Source organism: Acanthochromis polyacanthus, chromosome 5 (assembly GCF_021347895.1).
Source record: "Acanthochromis polyacanthus isolate Apoly-LR-REF ecotype Palm Island chromosome 5, KAUST_Apoly_ChrSc, whole genome shotgun sequence".
Classification (NCBI taxonomy): Eukaryota; Metazoa; Chordata; class Actinopteri; family Pomacentridae; genus Acanthochromis; species Acanthochromis polyacanthus.
In genome coordinates, this window is record NC_067117.1 from 31,822,010 (window position 1) to 31,841,283 (window position 19,274).

The window sequence follows — 19,274 nt, forward strand, 5'->3', positions numbered from 1 at the left end:
ACACACACACACACACACACACACACACACACACACACACACACACACACACACACACACACACGCACGTTTGTTGGATCCCGAATTGCCCTGACCATAAATCAATAAGCTCATAAGTGTGATTGGATGGTGTTAGCTAACAAAGTGCTTATTCATGGCTGTGCAAACACAGGCACAGAGCTTTTCAATCAGCAGCCGGAGCCAAACAGTTGACAGAAAAACGGAAACGGAGACAGACAGGAAGACAAGCAGCAGCTTGCTGTTGATGATTTAAGTGATGCAGTGGCGCAGCCGGTTTAATGATTCAACTGGAGCTAACCTCCGTGGAGTGACGCTCATAGCTGGAAGCATGCACAGATTTTAACCACTTAGCTCGTCTTTCTGGCAAAATCTATATTTTATATTGCACAGTTGGGGCAAATTCAAAGAGGATGTAAAATAAAAAGTACAACAAAAGGGGAGAGAGATACACTACTGTTCAAAAGTTTGAGATTGCTTAGACATGTCCTTATTTTTGAAAGAAAATCTTTTTTTTTTCAATGAATATGACAATTCAATGAATCACAAATCCAGTCCAGACATTGTTTATGTGGTAAATGACTTTTATAGCTGGAAACGGCTGATTTTTAATGGAATGTCTACACAGGGGTACAGTAGAACATTTCCAGCAACCATCACTCCTGTGTTCTGATGCTACATTGTGTTAGCTAATGGTGTTGAAAGGCTAATTGATGATTAGAAAACAGTTATGTGCAGTTGTGCAGTTATGTTAGCAAATGAATAAAAGTGTGAGTTTTTATGTGAAAAGTGAAATTTTTCTTGAATATGAAGCATCTGCTGTCTACTGAATGGACTGACCAACACTGCTTTCCCAATGTAAAAGAGTAAAACCAAAATATCTCAGAGATGGGGGGTGACATCTTGCCTTGGACGGTTGTGAAATGTTTTGCATATTTAGCTTTTTATTTTTAAATTTTTTGGCATAATTAAGTAATTCTTTCTTTTTTTATCTAGCTGGTCACATATCAGCTACTTTTACCCATGGTCTGTGGATGCTGTTAGCTTGCTAGCTATGATTAATTATCTTGCTAATTAGAATAACCTTCAAAACTCAAAGGTAATGTACCAAAACAGCTGCAAGTATCCCCCCAGATCCCTCAGCTAGTGCAGTGTACTGCACAACAACTCATGTAGTGGGCTGAAAGACAACAATAAATCACATGGTTAAGGAAAGAAACAGTCCCTTGCAGCTGTCAATCATAGTGAAATACAGTTTAGTCCTTTTTAAAGCATCACTTAGAAACACATTTGTTGAATAAATGCAAGACATTGAACTGAAGTCTGCGTAGATGTATGGATTTTTAGTTTGGTTCTTGTAGCATCGGCATCACCAGGGTGAACTAGTTGTTTTCATGTCATCCATCTTTATATTCACTGTCTGCAACCTGAATTCATGTCCTGTCCCTGTGGTGTGCATCTGAGGCAACAAAAATCATATTTACCCAAGACCACAGTCCTTCCTGAACATTACATTATGATGTGATTGTTTGAATACAACCACAACTCAACTTTTATTGCTTGTAGAGGGTGCTGTAGAATCCAACATCCTGGCAGCACACTTAGAAATAAACAGATGTGTTATTAATTAGCAATGCTTAGAAGCCAGAAGGCATTAGGTTTGCTTCAAAGCACATTTGCATTTTTAAATTAGTATCATATAGATGTTAAAAGACAGCGACGCAATGACTAAACAAAACAAAAAAATCTGCATCTTAAAAGGTGAGAGGAGTAAATACTGGAGGGTTTAAATAAGTTTCTTTTTTCCAATCCTTTCTTGTTCCTAGTTTTTAAATATCTGTGCCTCTGATGCCTCCTTATTAATTTTTCTTTAGTTTGTTTACATGTGCATTGATATTCTAAAAATGAGCCTCGTTCCGATTAAGACCTCAGTCCAGATGTGGCGTACACAGCTGTATACACTACCATTCAAACATTTGGAGTCACTTAGAAATGTCCTTGTTTTTTAAAGAAAAGCAGTTTTTTTTCAGTGAAGATAACATTAAATGAATCAGAAATACAGTCTAGACATTGTTATTGTGGCAAATGACTATTCTAGCTGAAAATGGCAGATTTTTAATAGAATTGGCGTCACCCAGACAATTAGTCTTTCAACACCATTAGCTAACACAATGTAGCATTAGAACACAGGAGTGATGGTTGCTGGAAATGTTCCTCTGTACCCCTATGGAGATATTCCATTAAAAATCAGCCGTCAACAATGTCTAGACTGGATTTCTGATTAATTTAATGTTATCTTCATTGAATAAAATAGTTTTTCTTTCAAAAATCAGGACATTTCTAAGTGACCCCAAACTTTTGAACGATAGTGTATGTAGACTTTGCATGGAACCTCTCTAACATAAAAAAGCACGTGGTGTTGCTGCTATACAAAATAAATAAGCTATCGTCATCATATTCCAGCTGTCTTTCTCTTTCTTCCGTATTCAATGCAAACTAACCCATGTTTTCCTGCAGCAGTTCATAAACAAAATATCTGCATATTCCAAATATAAATGGAAAATTAATATGCATGCAAACACACTCAGTGATGCAATCATCCCCTCTCTCCCAGGCTCTATCTCTGCTTGTTTTCCTCCCTCCCCTCTGTTCCTCTTTAAACCCTCCCAGCCCACATCAGTCTGTCTGTCTGCAGTGTCTCATTACGTAACTGTTGGAATTGGAGCTGGTAGCCAGGTTGGCACTGATCTGCATGTGTCCGTGTGCGAGTGTTCAGTAGTACTACACTATTATTGCTGATGTCATAGGTGCTTTTCCACTGACTGTATGTTCTCTCTCTCTCTGCATTAAAAAAAAACCTTGCTGTTAGATGGATGATAGAAACACTAACATGAGGTATTTAAGGTAGAAAATGACGTGGAAATGAAAAGGAAAGCTAGTGTGTTAACCTCCACTAATGCCAAGCAACTCTCCAAATATCACTCCTGTCGCTTCTGTTATGAGACAAACTGAATTTGCTTCCTTGCTAAGGTTGCCCTTTGGTATTTAAATCAAGTCTGTGGTGATTTTGTAGTCCAAAAGCATAAATAGTCTAATGCTATGCATCAAAGATTTATTCAAAAAGTCAATTATCACTTTAAATTTGCTGCAAAGAAGCAGGTAAACGTTCATGCTGAAACCATTTTAAAAATCCACATTCCATCCCAACAAGCGGATGCATTGCATTCAAAAACCCTGCTTTAAACAGAGCTTTAAAGAAGCTATAGCTGAAGTTCGTGATGCACTGGCACAGATAGACTACACAATCACATTGGGCAAACTAAGAGATGCCTGGCAGGAGGATCCGGGATGGATATGACGGAAGATGAGTGGAGAAAAGCCCAAGAACTGTTTGTACCAGACATGGATTGCTGCAGTTCAGGATATTACACATAAAAAATGAAACACTGCCACTTGTTTCCTATACTAAATTCATCCTGCAGTTGATGTGAATAGGAATTCATTACCACAAGTTTTAAACGTTTTAAACATCCATCCATCAATCGTCTGTACATCGCTTAATACTTATACTAATAGTTAATACTTAGAGTGAAGGCAGAGGATACCCAGGACATCAGTCTGTCACATGGCTACATATAGAGACAAACAATCATGCTCACATTCACAACTACGGACAATTTAGAACTACCGATTAACCTCAGCATGTTTTCAGGCTGTGGGAAGAAGCTGGAGTACCCGGAGAAAACCCATGCATGCACAGGGAGAACATGCAAACTCCATGCAGAAAGATCCCAGGAAGGCAGGGACGCAAACCGGGGATCTTCTAACTGCAAGGCAACAATGCTAACCACCACACCACTGTGCAGCCCATTTTGAACTATTTAACTAAATTGTTTCACAATGTCTGACATACTAGACCTTGTTAGCACAAAACTGATTTTGTTAAATTGGAGACAGAAACATTGTTTATCTATAATATGTTATATATATTTGCCATGGCAACCTACACTACCACTCAAAAGTTTGGGGTTACTTAGAAATATCTATGTTTTTGAAAGAAAAGCTTTTTTTCCCCAATGGAGATAATATTAAATGAATCAGAAATCCAGTCTAGACATTATTAATGTGGTAAATGACTATTCTAGCTGGAAATGGCAGATTTTTAACGTAATATCTATATACCCCTATGTAGGTATTACATTAAAAACCAGTCACAAATTCAAAGAGGGTGTAAAATAAAGAATAGCTAAGGGAAGAGAGATACACTACTATTCAAAAGTATGGAGTCGCTTAGAAATGTCCTTATTTTCATGAGAAAATCTTTATTTTAAGAAGATAACATTAAATGAATCAGAAATACACTCTAGACATTGCTAATGTGGTAAATGACTATTCCAGCTGGAAACAGCTGATTTTTAATGGAATATCTCCATAGGGGTACAGAGGAACATTCAGCAACCATCACTCCTGTGTTCTAATGCTACATTGTGTTAGCTAATGGTGTTGAAAGGCTAACTGATGGTTAGAAAAGCCTTGTGCGGGTATGTTAGCACATGAATAAAAGTGTGAGTTTTCATGGAAGACATAAAATCGCTTGGGTGACCTCAAACTTTGGAATGGTAGTGTAGGTCAATAAGACAAGCCTATAACTGGTATATGATATCATGATGATATTTATGGTGATATTTGTCTGTGTGGCTGTTTTTCTGTGGTCTATTTTGTAGGTTTTTTTTTTCCTTTGCATTTACATAAGTATCGAAACAATACCCTGCTTAGACTGGCATTCATAAGCAGAATGTATTCAGGAGTTTTGCAAAACTTTGCCCAGAATGTGATTAACTACTTGATTTGGAATTGGGGCCAAACAGTGTTTGTGTTAAACTGGAGCAGGGTTTGGTACTCACTTCCCCTCTGAGCCGTAGCTGTTCATGCTGTCCTCTATGGACTCGTGGCTGGCCTGGCGAACGGTCCGACTGGGCATCTCCACAGCCAAACCCGTCTCCGTGCTCCTCTGGATGCCTCCCTTCAGCTTCCTGCCATCTGTATCCACTGCAGGAAAACACACACAAATAGATCCTGAATTCAACTGAACCCAGCACAGAGCCTGCGAAAGATTTGGAAAGTGTTGGACGAGCTTTTTATTGATCATAGTTGTCTGGGTGCCTGGATATGTACTGTTTTTACTGCTACTGTTAGCCAGTTTAGCTCAGTTACAGATATTTATTGACATGTTTGCAGTAAATCCGCATAAAAACACAAAACAAACCTTTAAAGCCAAAAGCACAAACCACATTCAACCAATATGTTCTGTCCCAACATGTTAAAAGACACTGCTACAACAAAACACTGTTCTCAGACGGGTCACTTAGTGCTGAGGATGCCACCATCCATCCATCCATCCATCCATTCTCTATACACCGCTTTATCCTCACTAGGGTCTTGGGCGGTGCTGGAGTCTATCCCAGCTGACTCGGGTGAAGGCAGGGGACACCCTGGACAGGTCGCCAGTCTGTCACAGGGCTAGGATGCCACCAGATATGCAGAAAAACAGTAAAAATTCTGCTTGTTCTGCAAGTCTCTTACAATAGTCTGAAAGTAAGCTATATAATAAGCACAGTTTGCATTTTAGTTAAATGATTTTCTTTCTTTGCACATTTTGTTTGACCTTTTTAGTGTAGATTAGCTAAGTTTGCTAAGTTAATTTTATCACCAAAATTGAACAATTATCCATATTATTTCTTAATAGCGTGCAAGAGAAAAAGGATCTCGTCTTCTATATCTGTACAAGTGGGTGCAAATAAGTTTGCTTTTGATTGCTATAAGACCTTTTCTACTTTTTTTGCAGAATTTCTTTAATTTTTCTTGTGAAAATGTAACAAAAATATCTCTTTCTTTTTACATTAAAGAAATTTTAAGATAGAGATCTCTTTTCCTGCATCTGCAAAATGCCTTTCCTGGATCAGTACTGCACAAACAGCAATAGCAGTGTTGTTACACATGTTCATAGACATTATTTTTGTGGTAAATCTACATAAAAGCACAAACGCAAAACGCCAAATGTACCTTATTATGCCTCACATGACAGGGCACTGCTTGCACAAAGATAGTGTGAAGACAAAAACAACATGCTGTGTTTGACACATGTCCAGAATTAAACTCTAAAATGATAGACGTTGGTTTGTGATTGACATTTTTAGAATATGATTTTGTTGTAGTTTCAGTTGCAGAAATTCAACTAAAATGTCCTTTTGCTTTTTGCCTGGAAACATCAAAAAAAAAAAAGAAAAGAAGAGGACCTTTATTTTGCATCTGCACCATTTCTTCTCAGCTGTTTACGTGTTTGTCCCGCTGTGACCCCATCAGTGTCAGGAGAAGGACGAGCACCGAGATGAGAAATCACTTTAACAAGGCCAAGGACAAAAGCACTCGATTCCTCCTTAGAGCAGGGACATACATCTTGTTGCAAAACAGACCACAAAATCGATGCACGGCGCACTTTATGGGACCTATCTCTGGCTTCAAGGTGTCCTGAGCGTGTGTGTGTGTGTGTGTGTGTGTGTGTGTGTGTGTGTGTGTGTGTGTGTGTGTGTGTGTGTGTGTGTGTGTGTGTGTGTGTGTGTGTGTGTGTGTGTGTGTGTGTATTTGTGGTTGCGTGTTGATGGCGGTGAAGTTTTTAATGAAGTGCTCGAGCAGGAGGTCGTTGCCCTTGTTTTTAGGACAGGACAGGAAAGATGTTTTCCTTTTAACAGTGAGGGCACCCACAGGAACACACACAAAGGCAAGCACACACAAAAGCAGAACCAAGCCCATGTGACGGCGTTTTTCTGTGAAATTGTAATGCTAGTAATTTTCATAAGCGAGCTTAGAGTGCTTGTCTTTTTTTTTCTGATTGAATAAAACCGATGAAATGAGTGGATAAAGGGCAAAATCAATCAAATAAAATACACTGAAATGGCTAAAAGGAAATGTTCTAGGAAGCTGAGTGCATCCACACACACACACACACACACACACACACACACACACACACACACACACACACGAGCACAGAGCTACTGTATGAAGTTAGTTCTGCAGTTATTAAAGAGCGACCTAGAATGGTGCTATTTCTACCGCGTTCACGTGGGACAGGACGTTGGCAGATTTGGGTTACTGCTTCTGCTTCCTGACTGGTTCCATATGATCTGATGTGTTGGTCCACAGAAGCGCTGTCACACATTAACACCGCTGTCAGTACAGGCCACTGCAAAGGTCCAACTGACTGTAATTTAGCCGGCGAGGGAGGTTTTCGAGTGTTTGTGATGTATCCGATGCTCTTTTTTTGCGCACCACTTCCCCTCCGCCTGGCCTCTTCTACTTCTGCTTTTAGCTCTGCCTCCAGAGGACAGTTGTGGATTGATACAGACATATAAAATAGTTGTGGCAGACAGGTCCTTGCAGGGGACATTTGCAATTTCATGCCACCCAGCTCAGACCCTGATATGAGTCACCGATGACAGACGCGTCCCTTTTTTAACCTTACTTCAATCTGCAGCTGCTGTGCGTTTGTTCAGGTGGAAATTTCGAAGTATAACTTCAAGTTTAAGGGGTTAAGTTGCAGTCACGTCTAGAATTAGTTGTTTTCCCACTCAGTAAGTTGTAAAACTGCACAATTTATCTGGACGCAGTTTAGTAGACAGATTACACTGAGATTTGGTGCAAATCAGATATCAGGACGAATCCAACATCATTCATTCTCATTACGGATGGCTGACCTGCAGGATTACAGGTTGCGGATAGTCAACAGTTACACACCTGTTCAAACTGGATTCACACTGCAGTGGACCTACTTTCATACTTCATAATTTTCTTTCTGTCTTGATGGGTTTTTTTTTTCGGCTCCCACTGTCTGATGGCATTTCCTCTGTCTTTTACCCCACATCAGAGCAGTCTGCCTCGCCCTCTTTTCTCCCTCACTTGGGAGAAATCGTGTCTTAGAGATAGAATCGACTGTATGACTCATACATGCCACCTTGTACCAAAAACTCTTATTGCCAGCGGAGATTTCCTTCTTGCACTCATAGACCTCAGAGGACAAAGAAATGTTCAGTCCACTGCTATGGATTATCATATAACTCCAGTTATGCACCAATCAGCCACAACATTAAAATCATTGACCTGTGAAGTGAATCACATTGATTGTCTTGTTACATTTACACATATCAAGGAGTGAAATATAATAGGTAGCGAGTGAGCAGTCAGTTTTTGAAGCTGATGTGTTGGAAGCAGGAAAAATGGGCAGCGTGAGGATTGAAGTGACAGATGGGCCAGATTGTGATGGGTGAATAACTCGATCAGAACATCGATGAGATGGTGTTTCGGGTATGCAGTGGATAGTAGCTAGCAGAAGCAGTCCAAAGAAAGACAGCCGGTGAACCAGCAATAAGCTCATTGGCCACATTTACACGAGACCTTTAATTCCTCTTTAATTCAGAATTAAAGTTCATTCCGCTTTAAAATCTCCTTGTAAACACTTACTTCCAAATTAAAAAGTTAATTCCGAATAAACTTAATTACGAATTAATTACCTGGTTTATTCCAATGTTAATTCCGAATAAACTAATTCCTGTGTACATTCTATTCATGTATACAGTTAACTCCGCTTTAGTTAATTCCAGTCATACTGCGCATGCTTGGCTCCTCACGTAGCAATAACGTAGCGACGTACACGTTCTGCGACCTTACTGGCACCTCCCTTCTCCGGTATTCTATCTTCTCCTTATCAAGTGACGCAACAGAAGTAGTACGCCATTGTCGAGTTGCTGTTTCAAAAAGACAATAAAACACAAAGCGAAAACCGTGCTTATTAGTTGTTCCTCCATGTTGTTTTTCTCTTTTAGGTTTTTGAAGATGTTTCACCTCTCATCCAAGACTCAGTTCTGACTGGCTGAAAGGTGTCAGAACAAACATTGCAGCTTGCTACATATAGGACTGCATAGAGTTTAGGGTATTGACTTAGTCTCCAAATACTCTAGATCTGGATGCAGAGACTCAGCCTCACAACTTGCAGGACCTGCTGGTGCCTGATACCACAAGACCAGCCAGAGTGCCCAAACTAACCCCTGCCTCCAACGGAAGATGTATAGAATGGGTAGGTATGCCTTACAACTGGGCCATGGAGCCATAGAAGAAGGTGGCCTGGTCTGATAAAAGATGACAGCAGAATGCAGCATAGCAAGAATGTGATCCGGCAGAAGCAGTGTGATGCTTTGGCCATGGTTCTGCTGGTTCTGGGTCCTGACATTCATGTGGATATTACTTTGACAACTACCTTACAGTGGCTTCAAACCACGAACACCCGTTCTTGATTTTCCCGGGAGGCAGTGTAATGCTCTGGGCAATGTAGTGCTAGCAAGTGCTGAGACCTGGTATGCATTTAGATGTCACTCTGACATGTAAGTAAACATCTCTGCACACCGTCAACTCGTCTTCATTAAATTCCCCAGAGGTAGTGATCTCTAACAGCAGAATAGTGCTCCCTGCACCACTGCAAATATTGTTTCGGAATGGTTTGAGAAACCTGTAACCTGAAACGTGTTGACTCGGCCTCCAGATACTCACAGTCCGATAGAGCAAACAAGACAGATCCAGGGAGGGTCCATACCTCAATGGGTCAGAGGTGTTTTAGGGACACAAAGGGATGTATACAGTGTTAGGCAGGTAGTTTTAATGTTAATGCTGTTCTGTGTTCACATATTCAAATGAAAAAAACTGTTGATTAGGCCTTCAGATAGTGTTAATCCCGTGTCCATCCATTCTCTATACACCTCTTTATCCTCACTAGGGTCGCGGGGGGTGCTGGAGCCTATCCCAGCTGACTCGGGCGAAGGCAGGGGACACCCTGGACAGGTCACCAGTCAGTCGCAGGGCTACATATACAGACATACAATCACACTCACATTCAGACCTACGGGCAATTTAGAGTAATCAATTAACCTCAGCATATTTTTGGACTGTGGGAGGAAGCCGGAGTGCCTGCAGAAAACCCACGCATGCACAGGGAGAACATGCAAACTCCATGCAGAAAGATCCCGGGCTATTCATTCATTCATACTTTGATTTTAGTCATTGTAGCTTTTAATTATAAATGCATGAGTCCCTTTGAAAACTGGTTGAGATGAAGTAATGCTTTCACAGTGAACACCAACTGCAGGTAATGACCCTGAAACACAAATGTTTAGGAGCATAAGGAGACAGATGTTGGTCAGCCAGCATCTGCTTGGAAAGCCAAATCAGACCACTTTCCCCTCTGTGACCAGCTGTTGTTGTTTATTTGTTTCCAGATGTTTTAGGTCTTAAGTCTGGTGCAGTCATGTGAAATCTGGTTGCTCACTGCAAAGTTTTCCTCTAGCCTCTCCGTCGACTGAATTTTATCCCCTTTCATTCACCACAGCCACAGCTCCGGTCCAAGCCATGATACTGTGTCCTCTTGAAGGTTAAAAAGTAGTCAAACATCTGCAAAAAAAACCATATCTATGTTTTCACAAAGGCTTAAATTCATATTTTGGGGCATCACTCCCACCGGATATAAGATTTTTCAGATGATGTTGAAAGGTGAACACAATTTTTTTTCTAAAATCCTAAATGTCAAATGTATTTAAATATCAGCAAGGGCATCTCTCCCTATCTGTTCTCCTCTCTGCACTGTGCCTCCAGAAAAGAAAGAAAAAAGCATTTAAGTGAAATCTCACTCCAATCTAAAATAGCCTCCTGCCTTCGTGGTGAATGTAGTTCACAGCGTGTGATGTAGAGCACCCACTGTGATGTAGCACAAAAAGTGTCTGAAGTGACGCACAGAAGTTGTGATGTAGCAATCAGAGAGCCAGGACTCATTAGTTTGTCTCCCAGCAGAGAGATATTAATGAAAGCAGAACAGATACAAAAATAGCCGCTCCCCATTCAACCAACTTATCTGGCCAACACACCGACAGACAGACAGACAGACAGACACACACGGAGACTGTTAGACAAGGTAGGTCATACCTTGTGGCCTAATTTCTCAAAAGGCTTCAACAGAAATCCAGTTTCAGTCATGCCATCTGTGTCCACAAGAGAATGTAACTCTTGCTAAGTGTCTAAAAATGTGACTGCATAAACATTTGTTAAGGTTTGAGTTGTTTTTATTTGATGCGTGGATCTAATGTGGCTTTTAAAACTAACTGAAACAGTTCAAGCAACAAAGCAGTGAGCCTTGATGGGAAAGTGGTGGAAGCTTTTTAAACATAGAGACTTTGTTAAGTTTACTTTTATTAGATTGTGCAGGGTCCCTGATTTTTGTGACTTCTAAACTTTCCATGTAAAAAGCCACAAAAGCTTTTGGCAGATATAAGAGACTGTGATTAAACAGTAAGACACTTCATAAAAATGGCAGGAAACCTTTGACTCTTCTGATCCATGTTGCGTCTTGGCTACATTTGAATCAGTCAATTCATGAGTCACGCCTTAGTCACATTACCCTGTCAACCCTGTCTCCACAAAATTACATTCCTGTGCCACTAAACTCCGTCCTCGTCTTAAAAGAAACATGAGATGGACATATTTTCTCACCTATGATGCTGTAGCAAAGTCCTCCAGTTTGAAAGAGCCACAAAGTCTAGCCAAAAGTTAGGTTTAGGCACCAAAACTATGGTGGAAATTATCATGGTTTGGGTTAGAATATGACTCTTTTACAAGATATTTGAAGTTTTTCCTCCATTTTCTGGGTTTTGAGTCCCATCAAATCTAATATATGATTTGTTGGACGAAAAGGAGTAACTTTAGGGCAATAAAATGCCAATCCTCAGGCACAAATGCATCCCAGCAGAAAATAAGTTACAATCAAAAACATAGTTGAGAATGTCTGTGTAGGTTCTCATTCATCCAGGTCATGGTTATCACCTCTCATCCAAGTCATCCAAGAGTCTCTCTTGGATGAGAGGGGTGAAACGTCTTCAAGGAACTTTCTTAAAGTCCAGTGGATTGATTTAAATGACTTTGGATAGTTGAGAATGCAGTTTAGTTGTACAGAAACATAATTCTGCAGAGACTGGTTCACAGTCTGTCAGTTACCTGAGACAGACCGACTAAAGACAGGAAAAAGAGGGAAAATAACATACAACTGAACTTCATGTGTTGAGGAAAACAAGCAGATTGAGATGCTGCAACAGCGACTCCAACCAACATTCAGTGCAGGTTTTTGTCCAACTCTCTTGACAGCATCGCAAATACTTTCCAGCACAGTGGGGGTGTTTCATAGCAGGAATCGAGCAACTCCAAGCCCTGTCAGTCTATACGGTGAACTGTAGCATCATACAAGCTCCCTGCTCTCTCGTCAGGAAGCTTTTTTTTCCCCTGAGAAAACCTTTAAAAAGTTTGAAAACTCTTGACTGTGCTCACATCTGAGGCTGTGCTTGCTTCCTCGTGCAGTGCTGAGCGCTTGCGACGTATCCCTTCATTCACCCTCCCTCCTCTACATCCACACAAAAGCTAATGAAGACAGTCGGGGTGCATCTCCTCCTCTGGCCTCAGCTTGGCCTAATTTCTCACTCCCACTCCTTGGTAGAAGAAGTAGACATCTAAAAATACTTATTGGAATACTTTGTAGAATTTCTTCTTCTTAAGTAGAACCGAGCACATTATAGGGACTTAGCTCGCATTTTTCTGCTTTTATCTACCAGCTCTGCAGACGAGCTTTGAGCGTTATTTATCTGTCATCGTGTCAGTCCTTGTATCGTCAAATATTTCCTCTATCCTCCTGCTGTGTAAAGCAACAAGGTCTGGCAAAAGGGACAGGCGATGCTGCACATCTGAATCGTCTGTGGATGAATAAGCGGTTAAATAAAAATAAAATGGATGTACTGCAATATCCAGTGAGTGAAACTGCTCTGTCACCGTCAGCCTATTCATTACAGAAAGAGACAATCTGGCATGAGGTGCTTGTCAGAGAGAGAGGATCCTGGGAGGCACTGAAAGAGTTGCATTTACTTAAAAAATGACTTTCCCGGTGGAGGTGCTAAAGACGATGACGAGTGATGACTAAGGCTGGAGATGAATAGGAAGCTGCTTTTTGAAACCCCTTGGCATCACAGGCGATGGGCAAAGCAAGAACATTGCAGGCCGGAAGACAGAGCTAATTACTTAATTGGTAGATAAGCATTTTTTAACCTTTCTCGAAATGACGAGTTTTTGCTGAGTGCACTATGCTATTTTTGAACACCTGGGAGCATCTGTACCGAGTGCAGTCCGTCATATATGGTTTGCCAGGACAAGCCGGGGTTTGAATGCCTTGCTTAGGGACACATTAAGATTAATGGACTCGCAAAGATAGTAAAGTTTACGAGCTGCTTTATGCATGAAGCTGAAATAAATTAAGCTGAAACTTCTCAAACTCTCTTATGAACCAAGCTTCTGGCATCAATCAATGTTTTACTGCTTCAATCTTTTCTCTGTTTGCATAAGTTGGGCCTGATGGATTAAACTTGTCTATTGACTGCTACATCCCCCAACCATTTGTTTGTAGTTTTTCCCTCCCAAGATCTCTATTGGGTGATGCTCACCACTGCTGACTGGGAGATCTACATAAGCGTTGCCATTTTAGAAATGATCCAACCCGGTCAGGTGGCCACAAAGGGCCATTCATTGTCAAACTTGCTCTAGTCTGGCTTTGCTAAACTGTTCTGTAGTACATAATGGTCTGGCTATCATTCTACTACAGGGGAAAAGCTCTGGCTTGAATGTATTCTTAAAACTGACCACAGCTGTCATGAGCAGGGCTAAACAAAACATACAGCTGTAGTCCACAATGACCAGAAATCTGTTTGGAGGAGACAAGGTGAGCCCTTTTACCCCAAAAACACTATACCTTCTGTAAAGCATGGAGGTAGTATTATTATGCTCTGGGACTGTTTTTCTGCCAGGGGAACTGGTGGTTTACACATCGTACAAGGTCTAATGAAGAAGGATAATTACCTTTGCATACTTGAAGAAGACCTAAAATCATCAGCCAGAAAATTGGGTGTTGGACACAATTAGATGTTGTCAATGAAAATGAAAAGTCAAAAATCAAAAATGGTAAAGAAATGGTCTGAATCGGGCTATAATTAAGGTTTTAGACAAATCCTGACTTACACCCCATCATGAACCTGTGGACTACGCTTAAGAATCAAATCTGTGTCAAAAAGACAACAAATTTAGCTAAATTGCACTAAATCTTTCAAGAGGAGTGGTTAAAGATACAACCAGAAGCTTGTGGATGGAAACCAAAAGTGCCCAGTTGAAGTGAAAATGGTCAAAGAACATTAAACCTAACTTTAGAATTGCTGTATCTGTATTTTTTACCCAACAGATTTTGCAATGTTTCCAGCTGTCCACCACATTCGTCTGTTTAGCGAGCTAGCATGGAAACTTCAGTGGCCGGGAAAACAAAGTACATTGGGAACATTGATGAGATTGTCATTATTTTTGTTCTTTGTAAATCAAAACATTGGTTTGAAAGTAGTGGTTGATGATGAGGATGACGTTAGGGGGTCGACACTGAGTCAGGGGTCTCGTCATGCTGCTAGTGTCTTTCTCCTTGTGTTGGTTTGTTTTTGTACATCTTTTGGCTACCAACTCCTGCAGTCTATCAAACCCTGGCTTCTCCACCGCTCCACCACTCTATTCTGGTAGCTCTCAGGCCAGCTCTCAGTTCTAGTTTAGTTCTATGTTGCTGTTCTCTCTGTTTCCGAGAATACTTCCTTGTGTGCCGGCCAACTTGTTCCACTCGCCAACTAACAAGTCAGGCTTTCAACCACACTTCTCTCTGAGCTCCTCACCTAACTTCTAACTCTCTGCTGCTATTCATCACTCTGCCAACTTTGCCTTAACCTCCAGTGCTCTCCACGACTTCAAGTCTGATCTCTATAAGTTCCTTCCTTTCTTCCTATTTCACATTTTGGTCCACTCTTTCAAGACAAAAAAAATTAGCACAAAGTCATACTTCTTGACTTGGCCATTCCAAGATAATTTGCCTAACAGATGTTGATGTACGGGCCTGTCCATTGATCCATGTTGCAGACTATGGATCTGCATTACTTAAATCAAGATAAAGACTGATAAGAATGTGGTGCCAGAGACTTAATACGATGACACATGTTTACCACAGTGGTTAAGTCAGTCTGTGATAGGTCAGCTATACACTCAGAGGGTAAAAATCAAAATGAAACCACAACTTGTGAGCCTGCCATGACTTTGTAGCGCTGTAAGTACATTGGCTGAGCCTCAATCAGCCATCTCTTTCCATCCCTGAGGCCTCCTTTGGGAAATGTTCAGTGTGGTGGCAGCAGGGAGAATATGAGGACACTGACATCAGGATATTTATACATTATTTACTCACGCAAGCTTAAGTTTCTCCAGTGCATATCATTTCCATACAAATTGGTGTTTTCTTAGTGCTCTGATTTAAGCATACCGGAAGACTGTGTCCTGATGTATGGTGTGTTTTATTGTGTTAGAAGAACTAACTCAGATAGATTTGGCGAAAGGGTGGTGATACACTGATGGGAAGACAAAGAGAAGAAGACGCAGAGAAGAAGAAAGAGAGGGAGGAACCCGTGGAAAAATAATCTGTCAAAGACGGCAAGGCATAAAAGAAAAGTAGGAGCCCAAATGAAAAAGAACAAGACAGAGTGAGAGGGAGACAGATTAAAGACAGAGAGTTAAAAGAGAGGTTGACAGCATCAGGGAAGAGTGGTTATAAAAGAGAGGAAAAAAGAACGATGACATATTTGTGCTCCTCCAAACATTAAGTACTGTGTTGCCGAAGCAATACAGCAAACTGATAAACTGTTTCCCAGAGAATTACACAGCTGATATTTATCTTCATTGTGAGACAGAAACCCCATAAACCAAATAGTTTTCTTCCACTGTGTGGTAGGAGCCAAAGAAGTCATAAATGAGTAGTTTATTCCAAAGTAATACAGCAGGAAAGTAAAGTCAACTTGAGGTGCTCTCTGTGAAAACTTCAGTAAAATAGGAGTGAATAAATAAAATGTTTGATATTGAAAATCAGAATGTTTTCTACCTTTAGTTTAGATTATTTGGGTGGCCACGATGTTAAAATGTGTCATATTCCAAAGAAGGCCTATTTAATGAAATTCAAATTGAATCACTTGATGTTACATTTTAGCTGCTTATGTAAATGCATTTTTTGATACATAATATGCTTGTGTGTCTGCTAGAGTAAGATTTCATCTCTCCTTGCTACATCTGGCACAGAGATACACTACTGTTCAAAAGTCCGGGCTCTAATCATCAATTAGCCTTTCAACAGCACATTGATGATTAGAAAACCTTTGTGCAATTATGTTAGCACAGGAATAAAAGTGTGAGCTTACATGGAAAACATGGAATTGTCTGGGTGACCCCAAACTTTTGAACGGTGGTGTAAATGTAATCTGTAGAAGACAGAGGTGAATTTGAGATGCTGTATTACACAAATTGCTACAATTTTTTGTCTTTGCGTACACATTTCGATGCGTTCACCTGTGCTGAAAGCTGTGACAGCATCTAATAAATTGCACAATGGCTCACAAGCACACCTTTTGTTTGATTATGTCATAAACAGCAGTGTTTGTACAGGATCGATACTAATAAGCATTCTTATTTTGGTGTCATGCTGCTAATTGGATCAAGTGAGAAAAACTGAAAAGCTTAGCGAATTATCTGATGGCATTATCAGGTCTTAATACAGAATCAAATCTAACAGTGTTATAATTGACTTATATCACACGTCAGACACCTTTCAACAAACTTCATCAGATGTTTCTTATCTCGGCTTTCTGTGCTGCAGTAAGTAATTGAATGTAAAGATGCACATTAGCTCTAATTTAATTTTCTGTGGAATTACGCTGATGTGACTGTCATGTAGAGACGTTCATTAGTACTTGCAGCGGAGTTACAAAGTCTCTGAGAGCTGCGTGCTGCAAATAACAATGCCCTCAACTCGAATGTGTTATTTAAATGAATGTGAGGCGTCATTTTAAAGGTGTCTTTATGGTGGAGCGTAAAGCTGCACTGACTGAACCGACGGGTGAGCTGCAAAACAAAACACTTTCCACCACGCACAGTGTTTTTACGGCTGCATGTGCAGTAGTTACACAGCAAAAAGATGTTTGTTGCTCGTATCGCTTATGAACCTTTGGAGAGTGTTCGAGATGGCAAAATTTGCCATCATTACCATGTTTACGGTCACACTGACTGATTTTGTTATTGTTCTCAACCGAGTGTGGCTGTTTTGAGACTGTGTGGTTCACCAGCATCTGCAATCCTTCCTTTGCAATTGCACCTTGAGAACGTAGCGTGCTTTGCTTTTAAATCTCACCAATAGGTTTGTCAGAACAGGTGTAGTCATCTCATTTTAATCCTCAATGCTGTGTAACTGTTTTGCACATCCATTTTCTGCAATAGGACCGTGAAAGACCCAAAACAGAGAAAATGACTGAGATTTTTAGGCTGTCCGGATTGCCAACCGTGAATCTCACAGTGAAATATGCAATTTAATTTCTTCTAAAGGTACTTTTAAAGGTGCGTAATATTTCAGATTTCTGACAAACCCAGCCGATCTGTGGATTTTGTGCCAGTTGCATCATTCAGTCTGTTTTTTAGCAGTTGTTTGCACATTGTGACAACTCTGTGTGTCCGTGTCCTGAAGTTCTGACTGTACCTCCATCATTTATCAGTGTCCTTTTTTTCAAAACAGTGAGGAATAATTCAGAGGAAGTCTTCCAGTGAAGCGAACAGTGAAATATCAACAATCACAGCAAAGCCAAGACAAGTTGTCATCGGATACGATAAATTTTTCAAACCTTAACAGCTGTTGGGCCACCAGAGTGTATAAAGCACTCAGGAGGAGGTGGGATGACATGGCTCAACTAAGAAACACTCTGAGCAAGAACTTCCAGTGATAGTTAAAGTAAAATGGGGTTTTTAGGTCAAGTTTTGCTGTGTGCAACATACGGAACACTGTCTAAGTAATATATTGTGGGGAAGGTGTCCTTAAAATTGCCCCATGGAGCCAATATAAAACCCTTTCATGACAGATTTTCTTGGCTTTTGAAACTCTTATGGAGACATTTTCTAATTTCATCAAGTCTTTGTTATGCTTGAGTCTTCAGAGGAGCCTGTTCATTTCCAGAAATCCTTGCTCAGGCATTTTCCTCATTTTAAAAAGTCCTTGTTGGAGCGTCTTCTTCCATTCTGGACCGGTTATTCCTCTCCACTGCCCTGCAGTCTCAATACAGACCTTGGCGGGAACGAATCAGCCCGAGCCAGCTGTAATAGAGGATAGAGGATTCTGATGTGTGTATGTGCTAACACAAGTGCTTTTTGTGTGTGTCTGCGTGAGTTGTTCGTCAAAGATCGAGCCAAAATCATGTTAATTTATTTCACTGGAAGCACCAACAAAATTGGTCGCCCTTAAAGTGATTTATTCCCCCTGCAGCAACACAGTAAAACTGTCCAGTCATCTCTACCAAGTAGAAAAAAAGGCCGACACGGGACATGGAAGCCAAAAGACTGGCCTTTGCAGTGAAAATAATTTTATCAAGAGCTCATCAGTGCTAATGTGTTGGATGCATGTTTATGCTACTTAAGTTCTGAAACTTAATGAACACTGAATTATTCAAGCTTTAGTCTGATAAGGGCCGATAAGGGGGCTGTTCCTAGAAGTGCTCTGAAATAATGCAATGGAAAGCCACTTTATTTTCTGAACCAACTCCTTAACCAAAGTATTATTTATCATACATAACCTGTATAACATAACAATACCTACAAACTCTAATAATGTTTAAAAGAAGACACAAACAGCAACATTCAGAGTTGTTCGGAGGACGTTGTCAGTATCACAGATTATGTGACAGAATAGTGTCAAAAGAATGTTTTCAAACTAACATTCAAAAGATGTTTTTGAGATCTTCAATGACGGAACGTCTTTTAAAATGTCCCTGTATTGTGATATATTAACAAAGATAGAACTCTTTGCCTGCAATATTGTAAAGGATGTTTTGGTGATGTTTCTGAGGTACCACATTACAGAACATTCTTAGATAAAGCACTACCACAATGTTACCCATTGTTATGTGGTAATAAAGTAAGAATGTTCTCAATGCAACACTCGAAAAACGTCTTAAGAATATTAGTGCTACATCGTCTAACAATGTTTTTAGAGATGCTTGGAACTAAAAATGAGCTTCACATTCAAA

General features: G+C 40.3%; 1 protein-coding gene across 1 annotated transcript in view; it reads right to left on the reverse strand.

The window, feature by feature from the left end:
* Positions 1 to 19,274, reverse strand: part of rims4 (regulating synaptic membrane exocytosis 4) — a 50,781-nt gene that overhangs the window by 16,190 nt on the left and 15,317 nt on the right. The window contains exon 2 of the mRNA XM_022208401.2: positions 4,923 to 5,067. Coding sequence (XP_022064093.1) covers positions 4,923 to 5,067 — 145 coding nt within the window. The remainder of the gene's footprint in view (positions 1 to 4,922; positions 5,068 to 19,274) is intronic.